The following is a 22,099-nucleotide window of genomic DNA, read 5'->3' as shown; positions in this document are numbered from 1 at the left end:
AATGAGAAATTCTCCAGCTGTGATGGAGGGCAGAGAAAGAAGAGACTGGAAAAAGGCTGTCAGAGAAAAACCTTTAGTAACAGGAAGAGAGGCCCAACATGGGACTAGCCTGAATCCTGCAACACAGAAAAATATGATCCTGGTAGGGCATAAGCACAGATTTCTTGAAATTGATGGTGACCCCCAGACTTTGCAAAAGACGAGTAGTAAAATGAAGATCTTGTAGAAGACTGCTGCAAGAAGCAGCCTGAATAAGTAGGTTGTCTAGATAAGGGAACATCTGTATCCCTAGAAGCCTACAAAAGGGAATGACAGGGGCAAGGCATTTGTGAAAACCCTTGGGACACTAGCAACCCAAAGGACAAAGCAGAGAACTGAAAATGAGAGGAAAACTGAGAAACAAAGATTTCCTAAACAGAGAGTGAATAGGAAACATGAAGGCAGGCATCCTTGAGGTTTAGAGAGGCCAAGAAGGCATGGGGAAGAGCAGAAGGAAACAGTCTGAATAGACAGCATCTTGAAAGGAACCTTGAGAAAAATAAGAACAGAGAGGTCCAGAATTGGTCTCAAAGTCACCTTCTTCTAAGGAACCAAAAAACACCCAGAGTACAAACCTCTTCCCACTAGGGCAGATGAACAGGTTAAATAGTACCCACTGATCCTAGAGAAACAAAAACCTCTGGGAAGAGGGAGAGTTGGTCTTGAGGAGTTTGCAGAATACCAAAAAGGAAGGGGGGTATTTCCATATCATGAAACATCCCTAACGAATGAAAGGCAGCACCCCAATTATTTACACATATATATTTATATGAGCAGTAGAGTTGAAGAAGCAAAGTAGAAGGCAAAGCCCTCTTGTAAAATCACAAAAACGTGTTTTTTGATCAATGTTTGAATCAGAATTTGCCATTTAACAGCTAAATTTCTGACTGCAACCGTGCATTTATCATTAAGCCATAAACAACTCTTAAATCAAATGTACATTTCTAGGAACCAACATGCCAATGCGCTATTAGCCATGACTGAGGTGTATCCAAAGACGGGAAAGACTTGATCTCATGACTACAGGCAAGTATCAACAAAAAAGTTTGCAAACTGTCATTAGGTTACATGAACTCAATCCTTCAAGGTAATTAAAGGCATACTGTTCTTACAGGTCTGACTATCAAGTATATACCTTTTAAACTGCTTCAAGAAACTTGACTATACTAACACAGACTAGATTTTCAACTTCCTATTTACAAAAGATAGTTTTTGAAACATTAATGACTCAATTCTCCTGACTGTAAGGGGAAACTTGTTCAATATTTTTGTAACTTTATGTAACATAGTTGTTGCATGTATCATTGATATTTTAATATTAGGGCCACTGATAAGCAGCACCCAAAATCTGAGGTGATCTGCTACCAATTTGGGGGAGACAGAGAAAGGTAGAGAGACAGGTAGACCTGGTCAAGGATGCAAAATTTCAACTAGAAACTGGCTTGTCCTGAAAGGTGGGCTTCTGAGCTGTAGGACTCTCAGTGACAGTGAACTTAGCAGGAGGAACACGCTTGGACCTCTTTCTTATCTTTGGGAGGTGAATGAGTCTTGCCTGTAAACAAAGGCATATTTAGGTTCATAGGTAGGTACTAGGCTATTGGCCCTAGGGCCTATATAAGCCTAGCCAAAGGTACCCTGGCTTTCACCACCCAAGAAAATTATCTTCCTGTGCCACTGTCAAGCAGAGCCACAGAAGTGATCCCCGGGGTGAATTTCCTATCTCCCATGCAATCATCAAGATTTTTCTTGAACAGTGCTAATGAAGAGCTTTGTTTGATATAGATAGGTAGTTTGTTCCAGGGTATGGGAAGTCTCTGGGACAGGAATCTTTTAGTTATGTACTCACCATAACTTCAGATGTTTGGGATCCATCTCGCCTACATTTATGCCAAAGAGCGAAGTCTCTTATTGGCTGAGCTTACTATATCCCAGGATGCACCACCAACAGTCCCCCAGATCTAGTTTGTCCGCATACATGCACACATGCATACCCTGCTTATATAACATCGTCAGATGAAACAAGATAAAAACAGTGGAGCTCAAAACCGTTCTATCTCTTCTGATCTGCAAGGCAGGGGAAGGAGGGTGGTATCAGGAATGAGATGGATCCCAAACATCTGAAGTTATGGTGAGTACATAACTAAAAGATGTTATGTGATCCTATCTCGCCTACATTCCTGGGTGGCTCACTGGAAAACACTCCTGAGTACCGTGGAACCAAATGAAGCTCGTCCTTTAGATGCCACATCCAATTTGTAGTGGGAAATGAAAGTGCGGGTTGGACCAAGTAGCGCAGCACAAATTCCGAAATAGCAAGCTTGGAATGAAAAGCTATAGAAGTAGCCATAGCTCTGGTAGAATGAGCTTTGATAGATGACGAGTTGCTTATTTGAAGAAGAATAGGCCTGAGTTATGCAATCTCTGATCCATTTTGAGATTGTAGCTTTTGTGATGGTTTGGCCCAATTTATTATCTGAGAAGGACACAAACAACTGGTCTGACTTACGAAGTTGCTGGGTCCTGTCTAAATAGAATCGTAATTGCCTGTGAACATCCAATTTATGGAGAGTATATTCTGCCTCATTAGAGAATTTTGGAAAGAAAACTGGTAGTTCTAGGGATTGTTGAAGACAGAAACTAGAGCAGACCTTTGGGACAAAGGATGGATTAGGCCTAAGAGATACTCTATCTTTGTGGAAAATCAGATATGGTGTTTTAATAGACAGGGCTTGAAGCTCTGAGACTCTTCTTGCTGAAGTAATAGCCACTAAGAAAGCCGTTTTCCATGACAGATATTTTATACGCATGTAGCAGCCGGTTCAAAAGGGGGAGATGTTAATGCGCGAAGCACTAAATCAAGATCCCACGGAGGTGCAGGATGAAAAACTGGTGGTCTTAACAGACTCGCACCTTTAATGAATGTTTTGCATAGCCTGCTGCTCATCAAAGGAGGATCCGTAGATTCATGGAATTTAGAAATAGCAGCTAGTTGAACTTTAATAGTTGAGACCGAAGATCCCTGATTAAATAGGGATGTTAAGAATTTCAAAACTTCTGGGACAGGAGCAGTGATAGGGTCTAAGCCCTTGAGTTGAGCCCAGATAGCAAACCTCTTCCACTTACTGAGGTACAATTTGTTAGTGGTGGGTTTATGGGCGAAGACAAAATGTGAACAACTTCGGGTCTAGTGTGTGGCTTCTGACTAAGGTCGGAAGTGGAGGAGCCAAGCTGTCAATTTCAGAGATTGAAGAGACTGATGCCAATGTCCCGACTGATGGATTAGCAAATCCGGGATCAGGTCTAAGGTCCACGGATCGTCCACTGCATGCTTTTCAGGTAAGGAAACCATATCTGACGAGGCCAGTATGGGGCAATCAGAATCATTGAAGACCTTAGCTGGGAAGCTTTTGAATGACTTTGGGAAGGAGTGGGATTGGAGGAAAAGCATAAAGCAACCCTGTTGGCCAGGGTTGAGCTAGAGCATCCATGGCGGTACTTCCTGATGTGGAATCAAGGAGAAGAATCTTTGGCACTTGGTGTTCTGTGGAGTCGCAAATAGATCGCAGCAGCGTCCCCATCTCTTGAAAACCTGGGCTGCTACTGTGCGGTTTAGAGACCATTCGTGAGGAGAGAGAATTGTCCTGCTTAATTTGTCCGCCAATACATTTGACTTTCCGGGATGTGGGTCGCTACCAAGAAGCGGTTGGTAGCTACAGCCCATTCCCACACTCTCATGGCCTCTCTGCAGAGGGATACGATCTGGTCCCTCCTTGTTTGTTCAGATACCAAACCACCGACATGTTGTCTGTGTGGATGGCGATGATACCCTGAGGAAGGAACTTGTGTAAGGCTTGTAGGGATCGGTACAGCCCTCATCTCCAACACGTTGATGTGGAGAAGAGCTTCGTCCGGAAGCCAGGAGCCCTGAACTAGCCTGCCCAGACAATGCCCCCACCCTATCTGGGAGGCATCTGTCGTCAGGGTAACCGCTGGAGGGAGAACAAAGGGTTTGCCCTGATCTAGGTTGGATGTCTGAAGCCACCAGCGCAGGTCCCTTTGCATATTTCCGTAATCATGATGAGATGATTGAGTGGGAGATCTTGAAAGGTCCATTGAGTTGATAAGAGCCACTGAAGAATCCTCATGTGTAACCTTGCTAGAGGAACTAAAAGTACCGTGGCAGACATTGAGCCTAGAACCTGTAGGACCATCCTGGCTGGGGCTTTGGATCTCGAGATCAGAGCTTGCACTTGGCCCTGTAAGGTTCGGATCCTTTCGGCAGGAAGAAAGAGACGCATCAATCTTGAGTCTATCTCTGCTCCTATAAACTTTATGCGCTGAGAGGGCAGCAAGACAGACTTTGACCAATTGAATGTAATCCCCAGGGAAACACCCAGGAGATGGTGGCTTTGAGGTTGTCCATAAGTAGATGCCTGGTGGTGGCAGTCAGGAGCCAGTCGTCGAGATAGGGAAACACTTGGAATCCAAGGCTCCTTAGGTGAGCCGTCACTACTGCCAAACACTTGGTGAACACCCTGGGGCTGTGGTGAGGCCAAAGGGCAGAGCACAAAATTGGTAATGACTGGCTCCCAGGCTGAAGCGCAGATACCTTCTGGACGCCTGATGTATCGGTATGTGATAATAGGCGTCCTTGAGGTCTATGGAGCACATCCAAACATCCTTCTCCAACAACGGGAGAATGGATTGCAACGTGACCATTCGAATTTGGATTTCGTAGCGGATAGGTGCAGTCTGCTGAGACCCAATATTGGTCTCAGGTCCCCTGTCTTTTTTGGCACTAAAAAGAACCTGGAGTAATTTCCTAATCCGATTTGGTCTGTGGGGACGGTTGGATGACTCCTTTTGTAGCAGCTTTGAAGCTTCTGCGGCTACTATTTCCCTTTGACTGGGTGGTGGGTCCGGGATTTTCTTGGACGGAGGGGGTGAGTATTTGAATGGGATGATGTAACCTCCGGCAATTATCCGAAGCACCCATTTGTCCTGAGTGATTGACTCCCAGGCTTTTAGGTGCTTGGCAAAACGACACCCGTCTGGCTCGAGCAGCACAGCCGGGCAATCCCTCATGTCGTGTGGGAGGCTGAAGAGCCACGAAAGGACTCGCGGTCTCCAGAATTGCGGGGCCCTCTGCCGCCTCTGGGACGGCGTCTCCCTGAAAAATTTCCCGCCCTCTGCCTCTGGGCGGGAATCTTCCTGCTGTTGGGAGAAAAACTTGCGAGATTTCGGAACCACATTTTCCCCCTCCTTTGGCCTTGGGGTAAGGCGAAGGGAGTGGAATAACGGGCCCCTCGGCAGATAACGTTTTCCCTCTTGCTCACAGCGGGTAAGGGTGTCTTTCACCTTGGGTCCAAACAATGAGGACCCATCAAAGGGAGCGTCGTGAAGGAAGACTTGAAGGCCTCCGAAACTGACACAAGCGGAGCCAGGCCTGTCTACGAGAGCCACGCCTGTGCCTGCGCTCTACCCGCCTTCGGCCGCATAAGATATGAGCCTCATGGACGAGTTAGCAATTGGCGTCAGGATAGCCAACTGAGAGCTAACGGATTGGGCTAGCTGCTCAGGTAGGTTACCCGAGAGGAGTCTGACAACTCCTTGACCAGATCCCTCTGAAGCCTAGTAAAATGTGCCAAATAATTCAGAGACCTTAAGGTAAAGGCCGCTGAAGTCAGGGTGCGCTTCCCGTACCTATCCATACTCCTAGACTCCTTATTAGGAGGATGGATGGGCGTTGAAGCCTCTGCCACGTCCTGCTGTGTAGCAGATGCCACCACCATGGCATCTACAGCCACGCCTTGGTAAGGAACTCCTTCTCGGGGAGCAGATAAGAATTTGTTTGGCCGCGAAGGGACTGGTTCCACAGTATGCGGGTGTTCCCACGCCTCGACAAACTAAACCCAGAAGCTCGTCGAAGGGCGGAGACACCCAGGAGGCGGAGGGCTGAGCCCCAAAGGCCTTGAGGAGCACTGATTCGTCCGCAGAGGGGGGTTTGGACATCCAGCCGCCTCGTTGTTTAAGGATCTCCAAGATGTCTGCAAAGGAGACATCATCCGAGGACGACTTAGGGGACCCCTCTGCATCATCCATATCCGTGTCGATGTGATAGACTCGGGGAGTCCACGTGCTTCCTCTTGCACGATCTCCTCCTTGGAGGTTCCTCTGGAGAGGACTCCGAAAAACCCTCAGGAAGGGGGGAACCCCCACTGGGGGTAACCTCAGGCCTCGGGGCTCCACTGGCCATAGACAGGGGGACTACCAAGGATCCAGTCTCCACGCCCAGGGAAGGTGCTGGTAAAACCGGAGAGATGGCCGAAGAGGATTTGGCCAAGGCACTCCTCATGGCCCTGAAAGCCGGACCTCCAGAATCCTGGGGCGTCCAGTCTCGGGCCATGATAGTAGACGGAAGTCCCGCGTCAAGCACCGAGAGGGAGGCTCGGAACCGAGCATCGGTCCCGAAACATCACCCTCGGGTCCAGCCGAAGAAGTCCAAACTCGGACCCGAGGGCCGGGTTGGAGTAAGGATCGGAGCCGACCCTGAGATCTCCACCGGCTCCAAGAGCACCTGCTCCGGCGGAGCCGAAGCAGTCGGAGGAGGAATAGCAATGGGATGGGTCATGGCCATCGGCTCCGAAGCCAACTGGGTCGGAGCGAAACAATTTTTGGAAGACTGGGGACTGGAAAGTCTTTGGAGCACCCTGTCTATATCAGAATCCGACATTCTCGAGACCGAGAGGAAACAGAGCGGGTTCGAAGACCTCTCCCTCGGCCCCAATGGACTAGGGGACCGGCTCGAGCGACTTCGATGAGAATCGGTGCCGAGAACACACACCAGATTCCATCGGTGCCGAGGTAGACTTCGCCGAGGAGGAAGTGTCTGGCGGCGACCCTTCGGCTCCGAGAGCAGTGGAGCCGGCGAAGGTGACCCGCCTCTCGATGCCCCAGCCATCGGCTCCGAAGTCCGAGGAGTCGATACTGGAGGCATCGAGGCAGACCGTTCGACCTCGGCTCCGAAGTCTTTGGAGCCGAAGGAGAGGCCTGCCTAGGTCTCTTGGCAGTCGGGTCCGACGGACTGGTCGGAGCCGAAGCCCTTTTCTTTTTGGCAGGAGTAGGAGCGGAAGACAAGGCTTCTTCAAAAGAGGGTTTAATCAACCCTTTAAGAATTAATTTATTTTTCCTCTCCTGGAGGACCCTAGAGGAAAAAGCGTGACACACGCTGCATGACTCCTGCAAGTGCTTAGCCCCTAAACAGTAAACACAAAGTAGATGGTCATCAGTAACAGACATCTTGAAAGCACATTTAGTACATTTTAAAGCCGAAGGCCTAGGGGCTTGAGACATAATGCTAACAATTCCTGACAGGAAATTTAATCACTGTAGAATCGGTAAGACAAAAGCAAGGCTTACAGACACTGTGTAAAACACAACCTTAAGTGTAAAACCGGGAACTTGAACACTAAAAGTTCAGTTAGAGTTTGACCAAAAGGCCCTGGATTAAAGTGGGCAAAACAAACTCTACACACTCACACACAATAAATTTCAGTCTCAATCGAACACAATATCAATAGCAATCGCAATAGCAATAGCAACAGCAATAGCCGTTAAAACGGCTTTTGTTTTGAAATTTAAGCACAAAAACTGAATGAAAAAGTAGTTAATAAAGCTACTCAGCCCAGCCAGCTCGAGACCACGTCCTTGCAGTTAAGCGGCAAACGAGATCTGGGGGACTGTTGGTGGTGCATCCTGGGATATAGTAAGCTCAGCCAATAAGAGACTTCGCTCTTTGGCATAAGCGTGCCGAGTCGGAGCCGAGGGATCGGCTCCGAACCCATCATTCGGAATGTAGGCGAGATAGGATCACATAACATCTATCCCTCCAGCATGTTCTGTTTATTGTGGTGACGAGGTTTAGGTCCCTAGAGCGTGTAGCTCATAGGGATTGGGATTTCTTTAAGTGGAGTATGTCTAAAAGCTCTGGGTTTGACATAGCTTTGTGTGTTAGGCAGAGATCGCCTCTGAGTAGGCGATATGCAACGGAGTAAAGCTGCAGTTTTTTGAGACGGTCTGCATAGGGCATCTCTTTGTGATGTATTTCTGTAGCCTTTCCAGTTGTTGTAGATGTCTTGTGAGGTACATACCAAAAGGGGCATTGTACTCTATAATGGGTCTAATGAGTGACGAGTAGAGGGGAACAATGACCTCTTTTTTCCTGGATGAGAAACCTTTTGTGATGAGGTGTGCCACATAGGATTTCCTGACTACTGTGGCGATGCGATCAAAGGAGAGATTACTGTCCACCTGTGTCCCAAGGTCTCTTATCACACTTTCGGTGTTAAGTAGACTACCACCCATGTGGTAGTTTATGGGTACTGAGTTTTTTCCAAAAGGAATGACAATGCACTTTTAGGCATTGAGCTTGAGGCCATGGCTTTGACACCAGGCATCTGTCTCAGCAAGGCCCTTTTGTCGGATGTCCACATCTTTTGGAGTTTTGATTATGGCTCCTAGTTTGCAGTCATCTGCAAATTTCGTTAGCCAAAGACCTTCTGTGTTGGCCTGTACTTCAGAGAAGTAGATACCAAACAAGAGAGGACCCAGGACTGAACCCTGTGGTACTCCACTTGTTACTGGTCTGAAGCTGGATTTGGAGTCTGCTACTTTCACAGTGTGGGTTCTGTCAGTTGGCAACCCATCTTGTGACATAAGGATTTATACCTAGTTTAGTGAGTTTATCTATAATTCCAGAGTGGGGGATGGTGTCAAATGCCTTGGCGAGATCTAGATAGGCTGTGTGAACCACCTTACCCTCATCTTCGGCTTTGTTGACTGCTTCAAAGAAGTCTTTCAGGTTTAGGAGACATGATCTGCCTTTTACAAACCCGAACTGGGTGGGGTCCTGAGTTTGGAGATTATCAATGTCATTGTTTATAAGTTCCATGATGATATGCTCCATAGCCTTGCAGACCAGGCTCATTAGGCAAATTGGGCGGTAGTTTCCGAGGTCTGTGGTGGCTCCCCCTTTGTGGAGTGGGATAACTGTCGCTGTGCGCCATTCAGTGGGCACATAGCCTGAGGTGAGGCTATGATTGAACATGGTACACTTGGGGTGGAGTGCCAGTTCGTTCTGTAGTTCATGTAGAACACAGCCTGGGATGTCAGGTCCCATGGATGCTGTGTTCTTGGCTTTGGATAGTGTGTTTTTTACCTGTGCAGCCGTGATTACAGGAACTTTGCATTCTTCTGGTATAGAGATGGGCCCTTTAGGGGATGACAGAGGGGTAAAGTTAGCACTGAACCTATCTGCCAGGATGTTGGCAATATCCTTTGGTTCTGTATATTTAGTGCCATTGTGCTGTAACTCAGAGCAGATCTGAGTGTTGCCATTGAGATTCTTGACATAGCTATAGAATGCTTTGTGGTTGTCTTTAGAGTCAGTGGCGATTTTGTTTTCATAACTAGCTTTGGAGGATTTTATGAGGGATCTCAGCTTCTTACTGAAGCTGACGAGGGAGTTTCTCCAATCATGGGATTTTACTCTTTTTTGCAACCGTTTCTTTCTTCTGTTGTAGAGTTTGTTTATGGCAAGGGACCGCCAGATTGGCTTCCTTTTTTTTGGAGGATAGCATCTTGGTTCTGTTAGGGATTGCACGATCCATGCACTCATGTAAGTGCTTATAAAGTGCATCTGTGTAGGATTCAGCAGTCATACCTCTATTGTCTGTCAGCATGGGTGTCGTGAAGTTTGCCACTTCTGTCTTAAGAAGCATGAAGTTGGCTTTGGAGAAATTTTTTACTGTGGTTTCCCTAATGGGGGGTGGGGAAGGGATGTGGATGTCTAGGGTGATTAGCTTATGGTCGGATCTGACCAATGAGGAACTGACCTCTGGTGTGGAGCACCGGTTGCCCATGTTGGTAATAACCAGGTCTAGGATATTGCTGCCCCTGGTGGGGTTGTGGATAAGTTGATCCATGGCATTGGAATTTATGAATTCCAGAAAACATTGAGCACAAGAGTTGGTACAGGAGTAATTTTCCCAGTTAATGGCAGGGTAGTTGAAATCGTCCATCATTAGGGTGTTAGGTTGTACCCTAATATTTTCCAGTGTATTAAGAAATGAGGAGTGGGAATCCTGGGGCATGGTGGGAGATATGTAGCAAGCTACAATTTGGATTGCGGTCTTGCCCAGAGTTAGTTGCACTTGGATAATCTCGGATGCATTATGCTGAGCAACTAGCCTGGAGGTGTAGATATCCTTAATGAATATGGACACTTCTCCGCCTTTAGTGTTTCGGTCCAGGTTAGGTGGCCGAAAGGTGTGGTATGAATTATAGCCTGGTAATGCAGGGGTACTCTCTGGAGCCTTGAACCAGGTCTCTGTCACTGCACAGATGTCGATGTTCTCCATTTTAAGGAGTGCCTCGAGAGAGAGTGCATTTTGAGGTTTAGACTTCTAGCATTGAGTAGCAATACCCTCAGATTCTTCTTGCCTGTACCTGTTAGGGTGGTGAATTTGTCATTTGAACCTTGCCTAAAAAAGGCACTATAGGGGTGGCTAGAGCCTTAGCCAGTATCCGGAATCCCAGGGGCGACAGGTGCAGGCCAACTCTGGCAAAGCATCGTGGCTTGTCGATCATGTCATCCCAGGCAGACAGATACTGGATCCCCTTAGAATGACACCGGAAGCTTAGCCAGTTGTTGAAGTCAATCATTTTGTCCTTGTACTGTGGTATCATTTTGGGTGGTGGCAGGATGCTACTCAGGGCTAGGGTCATACCTGCCTGGGCTACAAGATCGGACAGCTCCTCCATGTCCCTTTTCATCTAGTCCAAGGAGGTACATCTCAGGTCATTCACACCAACATGGACAATGACAGAGTCATATTGGTACTTGTTGTGGAATGACCTGAGTGCATGTGTTATGTGGCGGATCCTGGCACCCGACAGGCAGCTGACAGCAACTTTCTCCTTGTTTAGCCTGGTGAGTGGAACATCAGTGTGCCCGACTATAGAGTCACCTATGACTAGAGTGTTGGGTACGTTGTTATGCCTTATGGGCTGTGGTTGAGTGGCACACTGAGTTTGTGGGCTATGTGTCATTTGGGTTGTGTTGGGGGGGTGGAGGTTGCTTGTGTTTCTGCTTTGGAGGTCCCTGTTGCTTGGGCAGGTTTTTACTGAGAGCCTCTGCGAATGTAGGTGTGTGTTTTGTGTTTCTATGTGTGTGTTTTGGTGGTGTAGGTTTTGAGGGACTATGTGCTGAGTGTGGTGTTGTGCAAGTGTTTACCAACTTCTCTTGGCTGTCTAGTCCAGTCTTGGGTAAAGAGAGCTTTGCTTCCAGTTTGGGTATACAAGTGCATCGCTCACAGGTTGTAGTGTTGGGTGGTAGGAGGAGAGGGTTGTCTGTGTACATGTGGCAATTACTGCATTGCCCCAAGATGCCCAGATTCATCAGGTAGACAGGAGAAAACACCAGGGGCTGACCCTTAGACATGCCTGGATAGGTGCTTATTTGTTAAGTACTAGAAACTGTTTTCCTCTAGACAGTGAGGAAAGTTGAGTGCTGTAGTAATTTGTAGCTTATTTAGTGCTTACAATAAGTTCTGAATAGATGGATAATTCCTTTGGAATTTGGGTATAGGAGACGCAAAAGTTCCTGCATGGCCTTACCCTTATCCTGGAGGGACATGAGCAGGTCAGCAGCAGCTCTTCCAAAAAGATGTTTGTTATCCAGATCATCATCCAAACGTTTGGATTTAATATTAGGAAAGGCCTGAAGACTAAGCCAAGAATAACACCATCACAGAACCAAAAGCAACTGCCCTGAAAGAGGCATCAGAATCATAATTGCATTTTATTGAGTGACAGTCATCTGGGAAGTAGGCCCAACCAGAGAAAGAGCTGAAGCTTTCCTTTTTGAATCAGGCAGATGAGACACAACCTTAGCTACCTGTGAAAGGAGAGCCAAGACATATCTGGTCCTGTGGGTTTGGTAATTAACAGATCAAAATGACAAGGTGGCAGCAGTATATACTTCCTTAACCAACCTCTCTACAACTCGACTGTGATTATTAGAAGGAAGGAGCTTAGGAGGAAGCAGATGTTTAGAAGGCTCAGGCTCATCAGTTGAGACTAAAACCATAGAAGGGTCAGCAGAAGGACATTTAAACAAAAATTTGCAGTACTCCGGTACCTTGTAGACCATCAGGTTTCTTGGGGGCTGAGAGTTAGGAGATACAGAGTCAACAGAGAAGGTATCCAAAAGTGCTGCCAGCACAGGATGTACTGCAGATGGCTTTGGATACTCAATTTATGGAAGCTCACAGCATCTCTCTTGGATGTCAGAGACCTGGGAGTAATCCCACTTAAACCAAAAAAATGAGATGGAAGTGAACGTATAACAGAACTAAAACCAAAATCCAAGGTTTGCTAATGAGTACCAAATAAGGGCCCGAGTCCGAGATAAAATAAATAAGTTTAATACCACAAACCAAGCCGGAAAAACTGATGCCACATAATAGAAAACACCAAAGCACATGAACGCTATCAAATAATAGTACGTTTTCGTACACCTTCATCAGATACAAATTTCCCATACTAGTAAAACAGGGTTCTTATATGTGTTTTCTTTCGGTCTTCCCTACATAAAATGAGTTACAAAACTGAAAGGTAGCAAAATAAACCACACCACATGTATTGCATTTGGAAAAACAGGTGCTCACAATTTTCCTATTCCTACTTTCTATTTCTATGAAGGATTCATTGTATATATGTGGACACTGGGAACAGGTCCCACATTTAAAAGTCCCCAGTTTTCCCTGTCTACCTTTTTGGTTCTGGCTACCCCCAAACTCAAATAAGTTCTTAATATTTCTATCTTTTCTGTATGTATTAGAGGCTGTTGAAATAAAATATCCAGGTCCGAAAATTCTTCGAATCTATCCCACTCCTTGTTAATAACATGCTTAATGACCCCAGAAAGCAGTGGGCATATCCTCCCTTATTGACATTTGACACGTATGTGACGTGAAATGAAAAGGATGCATAATATTTTATGTAATACCTTAGACCAGGAAAATGGACCAACTCCAACAACAGGAACCACAATAAGCACGGATGTGCCACTTTATTGAACGACAATGTTGACCTAGGTTTCGTCCCTATATCACAGACTTCTTCAGAACAAATACATTTGAATACCACACTCCCTTATATACCCACCCACTTCAATTAACTTGTTTAAACAATTAATTATCAATGTAAATCAATAAACTACCTAACTACATGAATACAATAGCTCAATACATTTTAATACCCAATACATGTTGAATTTGAATAAAAAATATAAAAAATATATATATTATTCAAAAAGGAACATTCCTAATAAACAACCCCCAGAACTATTCATTTCAATAATGTAAAAAACACAATAAAATCATCGCTGACAAATGGTTTCAAAATATTGCATCAAAAACCTAAGTTTAGAATGGTCATCTAAAAATATTCATTAAAATATTGGTTTAAAAATATTGGTTTAAAAAATACAATCCAACCAGCATTTTAACCTAAAATGTGTTTTAACTTCAATGGGAACTATACTTATACTATCATTAATGCCCGGGAAGGTAGTGGCATCCAACCTTAACTGCCACTTCGTTTCACAGATATCCAAATGCACATCCAGAATGCCACCTTGACAATCCTTGTTAATTTGCTGAATGACACAAAAGTTGAAATCATGCCCCAGGTATTGCCCAATATGTCTAGCCAATGCGTTAGTAGTTTTCATGTGCCTTATATCTAAAACATGTTTGCTAATTCTTTCTCTTAGACTTCTACATGTTTTTCCTATATAAAATGTGGAACATTGACCATATTTTGCTAAATAAACCACATTTTTACTACAACAATTAGTGTCCTCTGATGTTAATAGGCACCTCTGTTATAACAATTTTACTACCAGTAATAAGAATGTACCTACATAAACTGCATCTTCCGCACTTGGTTACCCTTTTGTCGACTTGTGTTGATACTATTATACTGGGTATCCATCTCCAATAAATTTTTAAAGGATTTATCTTTTCTAAATACATTTTTAGGAAACATCACTATTTTAGTACACACATTGCTATCCAATTTTAAAAGTCCCCAATTCCTCTGTATAATATTCACTATATATTCTGTGTCGTAAGTTTATGTAGTTATAAAATATAACTGCTCTTTTTTCTCTTTTCTAACCGTTCCTGTGCTATTCAGCTGCAAATTGTTCCCCGTAGTTCCTTTAACATTTATTTTTAAAATAGCCTCATAAACACAGTTAGTTCTTTTACAGATAACTTCCTCTTTAATAGACTCGCATAATGCAACAGGATACCCCCTTCTAATGAACATATTCATTATAAACTCTAATTCTTTGATAAATTCCTGGTGTTCATTTACCATTCTGGCAGCCCTAACCATTTGGCCTTTGACTATTGCTTTTTTCTGATGGCTAGGGTGCCAGCTCTGGTAATTTAAATAGGAATTCGAAAAAATGGCCTTCCTATAGATTCCAGATGATAAACTACTTTTTTCTTTGTCAACCTTCATTTTAAAAATAAATGTTAAAGGGACTATGGGGAACAATTTGCAGCTGAATAGCACAGGAATGGTTAGAAAAAGAGAAAAAAGAGCAGTTATACTTTATAACTGCATAAACTTACGACACAGAATATATAGTGAATATTATACCCAGAAGAATTGGGGACTTTTAAAATTGGATAGAAATGTGTGTACTAAAATAGGGATGTTTCCTAAAAATGTATTTAGGAAAGATAAATCCTTGAAAAATTTATTGGAGATGGATACCCAGTATAATAGTATTAACACAAGTCGACAAAAGGGTAACCAAGTGTGGAAGATGTAGTTTATGTAGGTACATTCTTATTACTGGTAGTAAAATTGTTATAACAGAGGTGCCTATTAACATCAGAGGACACTAATTGTTATAGTAAAAATGTGGTCTATTTAGCAAAATGTGGTCAATGTTCCGCATTTTATATAGGAAAAACATGTAGAAGTTTAAGAGAAAGAATTAGCGAACATGTTTTAGATATAAGGCACATGAAAACTACTAACGCATTGGCTAGACATATTGGGCAATACCTGAGGCATGATTTCAAGTTTTGTGTCATTCAGCAAATTAACAAGGATTGTCAAGGTGGCATTCTGGACGTGCATTTGGATATCTGTGAAACGAAGTGGCAGCTAAGGTTGGATGCCACTACCTTCCTGGGCATTAATGATAGTATAAGTATAGTTCCCATTTTGAAGTTAAAACATATTTTAGGTTAAAATGCTGGTTGGATTGTATTTTTTAAACCAATATTTTTAAACAAATATTTTAATAAATATTTTTAGATGACCATTCTAAACTTAGGTTTTTGATACAATATTTTGAAACCATTTGTCAGCGATGATTTTATTATGTTTATTACATTATTGAAATGAATAGTTCTGGGGGGTTGTAGATTAGGAATGTTCCTTTTTGAATAATTATATATATTTTTTATTCAAATTCAACATGTATTGGGTATTAAAATGTATTGAGCTATTGTATTCATGTATTTAGGTAGTTTATTGATTTACTTTGATAATTAATTGTTTAAATGAGTTAATTGAAGTGGGTGGGTATATAAGGGAGTGTGATATTCAAATGCATTTGTTCTGAAGAAGTCTGTGATATAGAGATGAAACCTAGGTCAACATTCTCGCTCAATAAAGTGGCACATCCGTGCTTATTGTGTTTCCTGTTGTTAGAGTTGGTCCATTTTCCTTGTCTGAGGTGACTGTTCGTGAAAATTTGCAATTAGAATTTTATATAATACACTTTTTTTTTAATTTGAGGTGGGTATTGGGGGGGGTGCAGGGAGGCTTGCCCCCTGCAAAAACTAAATATACCAATTCTGATATCGCACTATATTGAGAACACGGGTATATTTTCTTTTTGGCACTACATACAAACGCTTTAAGTAATACTGAGCTACTTAAACACTTACAGATTCAACTTTACATTACCTTTAGATGTTTTGACATTCAAGCTATTAAACTTTCAGGCATTACATCTTTGGTGATCATCTCCATATATGGTAACACAGGATATCAAAGTAGATCCGTGTGTGTGTGTGTGTGTGTGTATATATATATATATATATCTATATATCTATACACACACACACACACACACACACACACAGATACACACGCAAAGCAGCGGGGGCAGGGGGTGAGGGAGCAAAGATGTAGAAAGGCAAAGCCTCCTGTAAAATCTCAGATGTGTTTTTGTTTTGATCAATGTTAGAATCAAAATTTGCCATGTGACAGCTACACTTCTGACTGCATTCACTCATTTCAAACATGAAGCCATAAACTCTTCAGTTAAGCATACATTTCTAAGAACCAACATATCAATGTATGTTTAATTTGTTTATGGCTTCATGTCCAACGACAGGAAGACTAAACTGCTTCAAGAAACCTGAAAGACTAAACTGCTTCAAGAAACCTGACCGTACTAAGACAGACTTGATTTTCAACTTCCTATATATAAAAAGATAGTTTCTGAAACATTACTGACTAAATTCTCTTGACTCTAAGAGGAAACTTTCAATATTTTTGGAACTTTATGTAAGATAGTTGTTACATGTATTATTGCTATTTAACATTAGGGTCACTCTGTCTGATGTTAGTTCCCCCAACAGTGTATTCCAGGCTTACAGTTAGATAAAGCATCAGACATCCCCTTGGCAAGCCAGGCATAGATCACCCCTTACTAATCTAACGTGTAATAGACAGAACTATCTATAAAACAGTTACATTTTCTTCTGTCCATTTCAGTTTTAGATAAGTTTTTGTGCTGCCTGACAAATTCCTGTATAAACTGTTTTTTTTTTTTTTTTTTGTGTTATACATTTAAATAGTTAACTGCTCACATGTTCATATATTTAAAAGAACTCGCATAAGAGAGATGGATTAAGTGAACCCAGTCTAGTTTAAGGGGAGCAAGACAGTTTAATTTGTCGATCACATGCACACTGAAGGGCAAACACAAATGTGCAACACTCAGTTTGAGGTGTCTGTGAAATGTTCCCTTCACTGGAGGTATGACATTCTCAGAGATTAGTAGTATGGGAAGCACAGAATATCAGGAGTATAAGGGGGCAGTACTCATGTATTATCGCAACCAGATTTTCATGGTTGTGAAATGCGCATACCACCACAGATAGGAGTACATGAAACAATTGAAATTGTCTTTGTAAATGTGTAGTTGTGCCCCAAAACTTTACATTTACTGTAAAGTGGTGTTCAGTGTGTGTTTTGCTGGGGAAGAACTTCAGATAACCTTCGGGAACAGAGACAGTGGAGAAACCCATCTTCCTGTTTTTTTTTGTGTGCATTACACAGGTACGCTACACTTTTCATGGCAGCTATCATACTATCGTTTGTCTCCACAGCTACTGAGTGTGGACTTCTGACATTAGCAAAGGGGGCAGTGAAGCTCATGTCACGCCAGCAATACAACTACATTTTCATGTGCTGCAAATAAATCAATAAGTGACATACTGACCTGACAGGAATCTCTGCCGTCAGGGGTAGGCAACCCTGCACAAACCATTTGGTCTGTGATTCCACCAGGATGATCACTGTAGAAATCCCTTTCACAGATGGAGGTGTTCAGCACTGGTGCTATTGTCTGCTGTAATCTGTTAACACGGACATCACCTGCAAGAAAAGAAAAAAAAGTTATGTTCTTACCATAACATTCCATCTGTGTCGTCGATCATCTATTCTTGACTGTTGGGTTATGGTTCTGATCCTCGGAACCGGTTTGGTCATTATACAGCTCTTGCCAGCCAAAAAATTCTCAAGCTAAGAGTCTACCCACAATTCTCCTCTATACATTACCTCAGATCAAGTTTGCATACTTGTAGAAACAGAGGAAACTAAACTAAATGAAAAAGCCATGTCCAAGGTATGGTCTAACAAGACACCCAGGACAAATGTTCACTCCTCCAGGAATCCACAGGAGGGAGAAGGAGGGTGGGATGCCAAGAATACATGAAGATTGACAACACAGATGGAACATTACGATAAAAACATAACTTCTTTATCTGATGTTGTCAATCTTCATCTATTCTTGACAATCAGGACAGAGACCTAGCTACTTCAGATCCTGGGTGGCTCTATGGAAGGATATTCCTGAGAAATACAGAACCAAAGGAGGCTCTTCCCCTGGACGCCAAATCCAATTTGCAATGTGCAATAAAAGTATGCAGAGTATCCCATGTTGTTGCTGTGCATATTTCACTCATGGAAGCCTAAGAATGGAAAACAGCTGAAGTGGCTATTTATCTGGTGGAATATGCCTTCACCAGTGCAGGTAACTTGAGATTCTCCAAAATGAAGCTGGAAATGAGATCCCAGAGACCACCAGTAAAAAAACTCAGGAAACTTTATTGTATAAAAAACAATATTGAGCGGTTTTGTCGAGTGTAACCACGACTTCATTAGTATACAAAAAAAAAAAAAAAAAATCACATCAGTGTAATGCTCACATTTAAATACTTCCTCTCCCAGTCACATGATTAATCAAGGCCAATCAAAGCCCCCAGTTACAAAGTCATTTGCATCAAGTACGAGTCCACAAATAAGTTTGTTAAAGAAAAAAGAAGTTATGTACTCACCATAACGTTCCATCTGAGTAGCTTTACTTCATTTGACTTCAACCTGTGGGAATACGGATCCGTATCGGATCCAAGCCAGCAAATATTACTAGCATCAGCTCTGAGCTCCACACTCCTCTCCTTACCCATAATACACCTCCACTGCCTTACATCCCCAGATCGAGTTTGCTGAACTTATACGGAGAGCCCAACCTGATAATATACTTGTGACCTATACTGCAGCCCGTACGCTGATCATGTGCCAAGGTCCGGGGGAAACAGACAGGGATGGCTGAAGACAAATGAAGTACAACTACTCATATGGAACATTATGGTGAGTACATAACTTCTTTATCTGAAGTGGTTTACAGAGTCCACAGCTACTAAAATTCCTGGGAGGCCCTCATGGAAGGATATTCTGGAGCACCGTGGAACCAAAAGATGCTCTCCTTCTGGAAATCCAATCCAATTTATAATGAGAAATATATGTATGAGATGAGGACCAAGTAGCTGCAGAGCAAATGTCATCCAAAGACACACTAGACCAGAAAGCCGCAGACGTAGCTATGGACCTAGTGGAGTGAGCTTTTACTTGACCTGGAGGAGACATGCCTCTGTCCTTATAGACCTGCAGGATGCATGACAAAATCCATCTAGCTATAGTGACCTTGGGGAAACAAACTATCAGATTTACGGAAATTTTTTGTCCTGTGTAAATAGAATTGTAACAGTCTATGAACACCCAACATGTGCAGTTTGTATTCCAATTTGTTCACAAAATTGGGAAAGAACATAGGCAAATTTATAGTCTGATTGATACTGACTGGTGATGCCAACTTAGGAAGAAAATATGGATTGGTCTGAAGGGAAACTGTCTATGAAAAATCATGTACGGAAGTTTGATGGACAAGGTCTGTAATTCTGAAACCCTTCTAGCAGAGGTGATAGCTACCAGAGAGACTGTTTTCCATGACAAAAATTTTAGATTTGCAGTTGCGGCAGGCTCGAAAGGCAGAGTGACCAGAGCTTGGGGAACCATAGGGTCCCACTGGGGAATAGGATCTTTGATCGGGGGGTGTAGCAAAAAAGTGTCTGATAAAAGCTTTACACACAGTCTGGAAGATGCTAAGAATGCAGAATTCACGCCCACATGAAAATGGGAAATGGCAGCCAACTGAACTTTGACAGTAGAAGAACTAGCTCCATGCTGGAAAATATCAGCTAGAAAATCAAGAATAGTGGAAATAGGAGCCGTGAAAGGATCTAAACTGAGGCCCAGAAAGAAAAACGTTTCCACTTGCTGCTATAAACCTTTCTGGTCGAAGACCTATGAGCAGCTACCAAAATAGATCTAACTGAGGAAGATAGTCTGGGAGTCCTAGCAATTACGGGAACTGGAGCAGCCAAGCCATGAGCTTCAGGCTGTCCAGACTCGGATGATGCACCCCCCCCGGGGGGGTGTGAAATCAAATCCTGAATGGGATTTAGGATCCAAGGTGGAGCCAGAAGGTGAGACCAAAGGAAGGGAAACCATACCTGGTGATGCAAGAATGGGGCAATGAGGATCAGCTTGCTCCCCAGTCGACAAGCTTTCTGCAGAAACCTTGGAATGAGAGGTACTGGTGGGTAAACATACAGTAGACCAGGAGGCCAAGCATGAACTAGAACGTCTCTGGGGGACTCCCACGGCAGAGGGTTCAGAGCAAAAAGCTTGCTTCACTTCGCATTGGAAGGAGATGCGAAGAGATCACAGCAAGGTTGACCCCAGTTGCTGAAGATCTGTTCCGCTACTGACAGATTCAGAGACCACTTGTAAGGCATCAGAATGGTCCGGCTTAGTCTGTCCACTAGGATGTTGGACCATTCCGGAATGTGCGTTAAGATGAGAAAGCAACCAGTGGAGATTGCCTATTCCCACACTCTCATCACCTCGTGACAAAAGGGGTAAGATCTGGTCCCCCTCTGTTTGTTGATGTAACAGACTACTGACATGTTGTCTGACTGAATGCCAATTGTCCCCAGAGGAAGAAAGGCATGAAGGGCCTGCAACACTAGAATGACTGCCCTCATCTCTAGGACACTGATATGCAAGCTGGTCTCTATGGGGGACCACAGGCCTTGGGCTGTTCTGCCCGAACGCCCCCCCCACCCAAGTTGGAAGGCATCAGTGGTCACTGTGGTTTGGGCCGGAGCTGGAACAAAAGGTAATCTCTCCAAAATGTTCGGAGAGGTTATCCACCATACGACTCGATTTAGGTGGATAGGATAAGTCAATGGCAGTTCCAACAGGGACCACTGAACCGCTGGAGTCCACAGAAGAATCCGCATGTGTAGCAGAGCACACAGAAGAAGAGTTATGGTCACTGCCATCGAGCCTAGGGCCCTCAACACCGATTTTGCCATTGCGAGGTGGGAATGGTATCAGGGAGACATGCATCTTGAGGTTCTGAACTCTCTCTGAGGTCAGGAATATTTTGCACTGAAGAGCATCTATCCTGGCCCCAATATAGTATATCACCTGTACAGGATCTAGGAGAGATTTGGATGTGTTGATTGTGATGCCCAAACTCAGAGCAAGTGTCAGAAAGTAATCCCTGGTTTGGGAAAGTAGACACCAGGTGGGAGCAGTGAGAAGCCAATCATCCAAGTACGGATAGACCTGAATCCCCTGAAGGCTCAGGTGAGCCACTACAACCATCACTTTGGTAAACACCCTGGGGGCTGTGGTGAGTCCAAAGGGTAGGGCCCGAAATTGATAATGATTGGCTCCTAGCTGGAAGCAGAGGAACCTCCTGGAGCTTCTGTCATTTTTATGGGATAGTAAGCATCCTGGAGGTCTAACAAGCACATCCAGTCACTCTCTTGCAGATACAACATGGACTGTAGCGTGACCATCTGGAACTTCTCTTTGGCAACAGACAAGTTCAGGGTACAGAGGTCCAGAATGGGCCTTAAGTCCACAGTTTTCTTTGACACCAAAAAGAACCAGGAGTAGAAGCCCGATAAGCACTGATCTGGGGGGACAGTTTTGATGGCTCGTTTTACCAGCAGCTTGGAAATTTCCTGTGCTGCTGCCTCCCTTTGCATGGGTGGAATGTCCAGGAGGTGTCTGAGATATGAGGTAACCTACGAAGGGGACAGAATATCCTCTGGATATGATTTGAGGCACCCAACGGTCCTTTGTTATAGACTCCCATGCCACTGGGTGCAAGGACAATCGACCCCTGACTGCCACAGAGTAAAGCAGCCCAGGTCTGTCGGAGAACGGTTCTCGAGACCCAAAGTTCCATGGACTCCCTCTGCCTCTGGGCCGGCGTCTATTCTGTCCTCCTCTGCCTCTAGGGGAAGAGCCTCGA

The 22,099-nt window shown here is 43.9% G+C and overlaps 1 protein-coding gene across 1 annotated transcript in view; it reads right to left on the bottom strand.

Moving 5' to 3' along the window:
- The window catches only part of OVCH1 (ovochymase 1), a 675,688-nt gene that overhangs the window by 585,996 nt on the left and 67,593 nt on the right, over window positions 1-22,099 (bottom strand). The window contains exon 2 of the mRNA XM_044087248.1: window positions 17,648-17,802. Coding sequence (XP_043943183.1) covers window positions 17,648-17,802 — 155 coding nt within the window. The remainder of the gene's footprint in view (window positions 1-17,647; window positions 17,803-22,099) is intronic.

This window comes from Protopterus annectens, chromosome 11.part0, assembly GCF_019279795.1.
Source record: "Protopterus annectens isolate FY-2018-M chromosome 11.part0, PAN1.0, whole genome shotgun sequence".
Lineage (NCBI taxonomy): Eukaryota > Metazoa > Chordata > Ceratodontiformes > Protopteridae > Protopterus > Protopterus annectens.
This window is presented reverse-complemented; position numbering and strand designations above follow the sequence as displayed.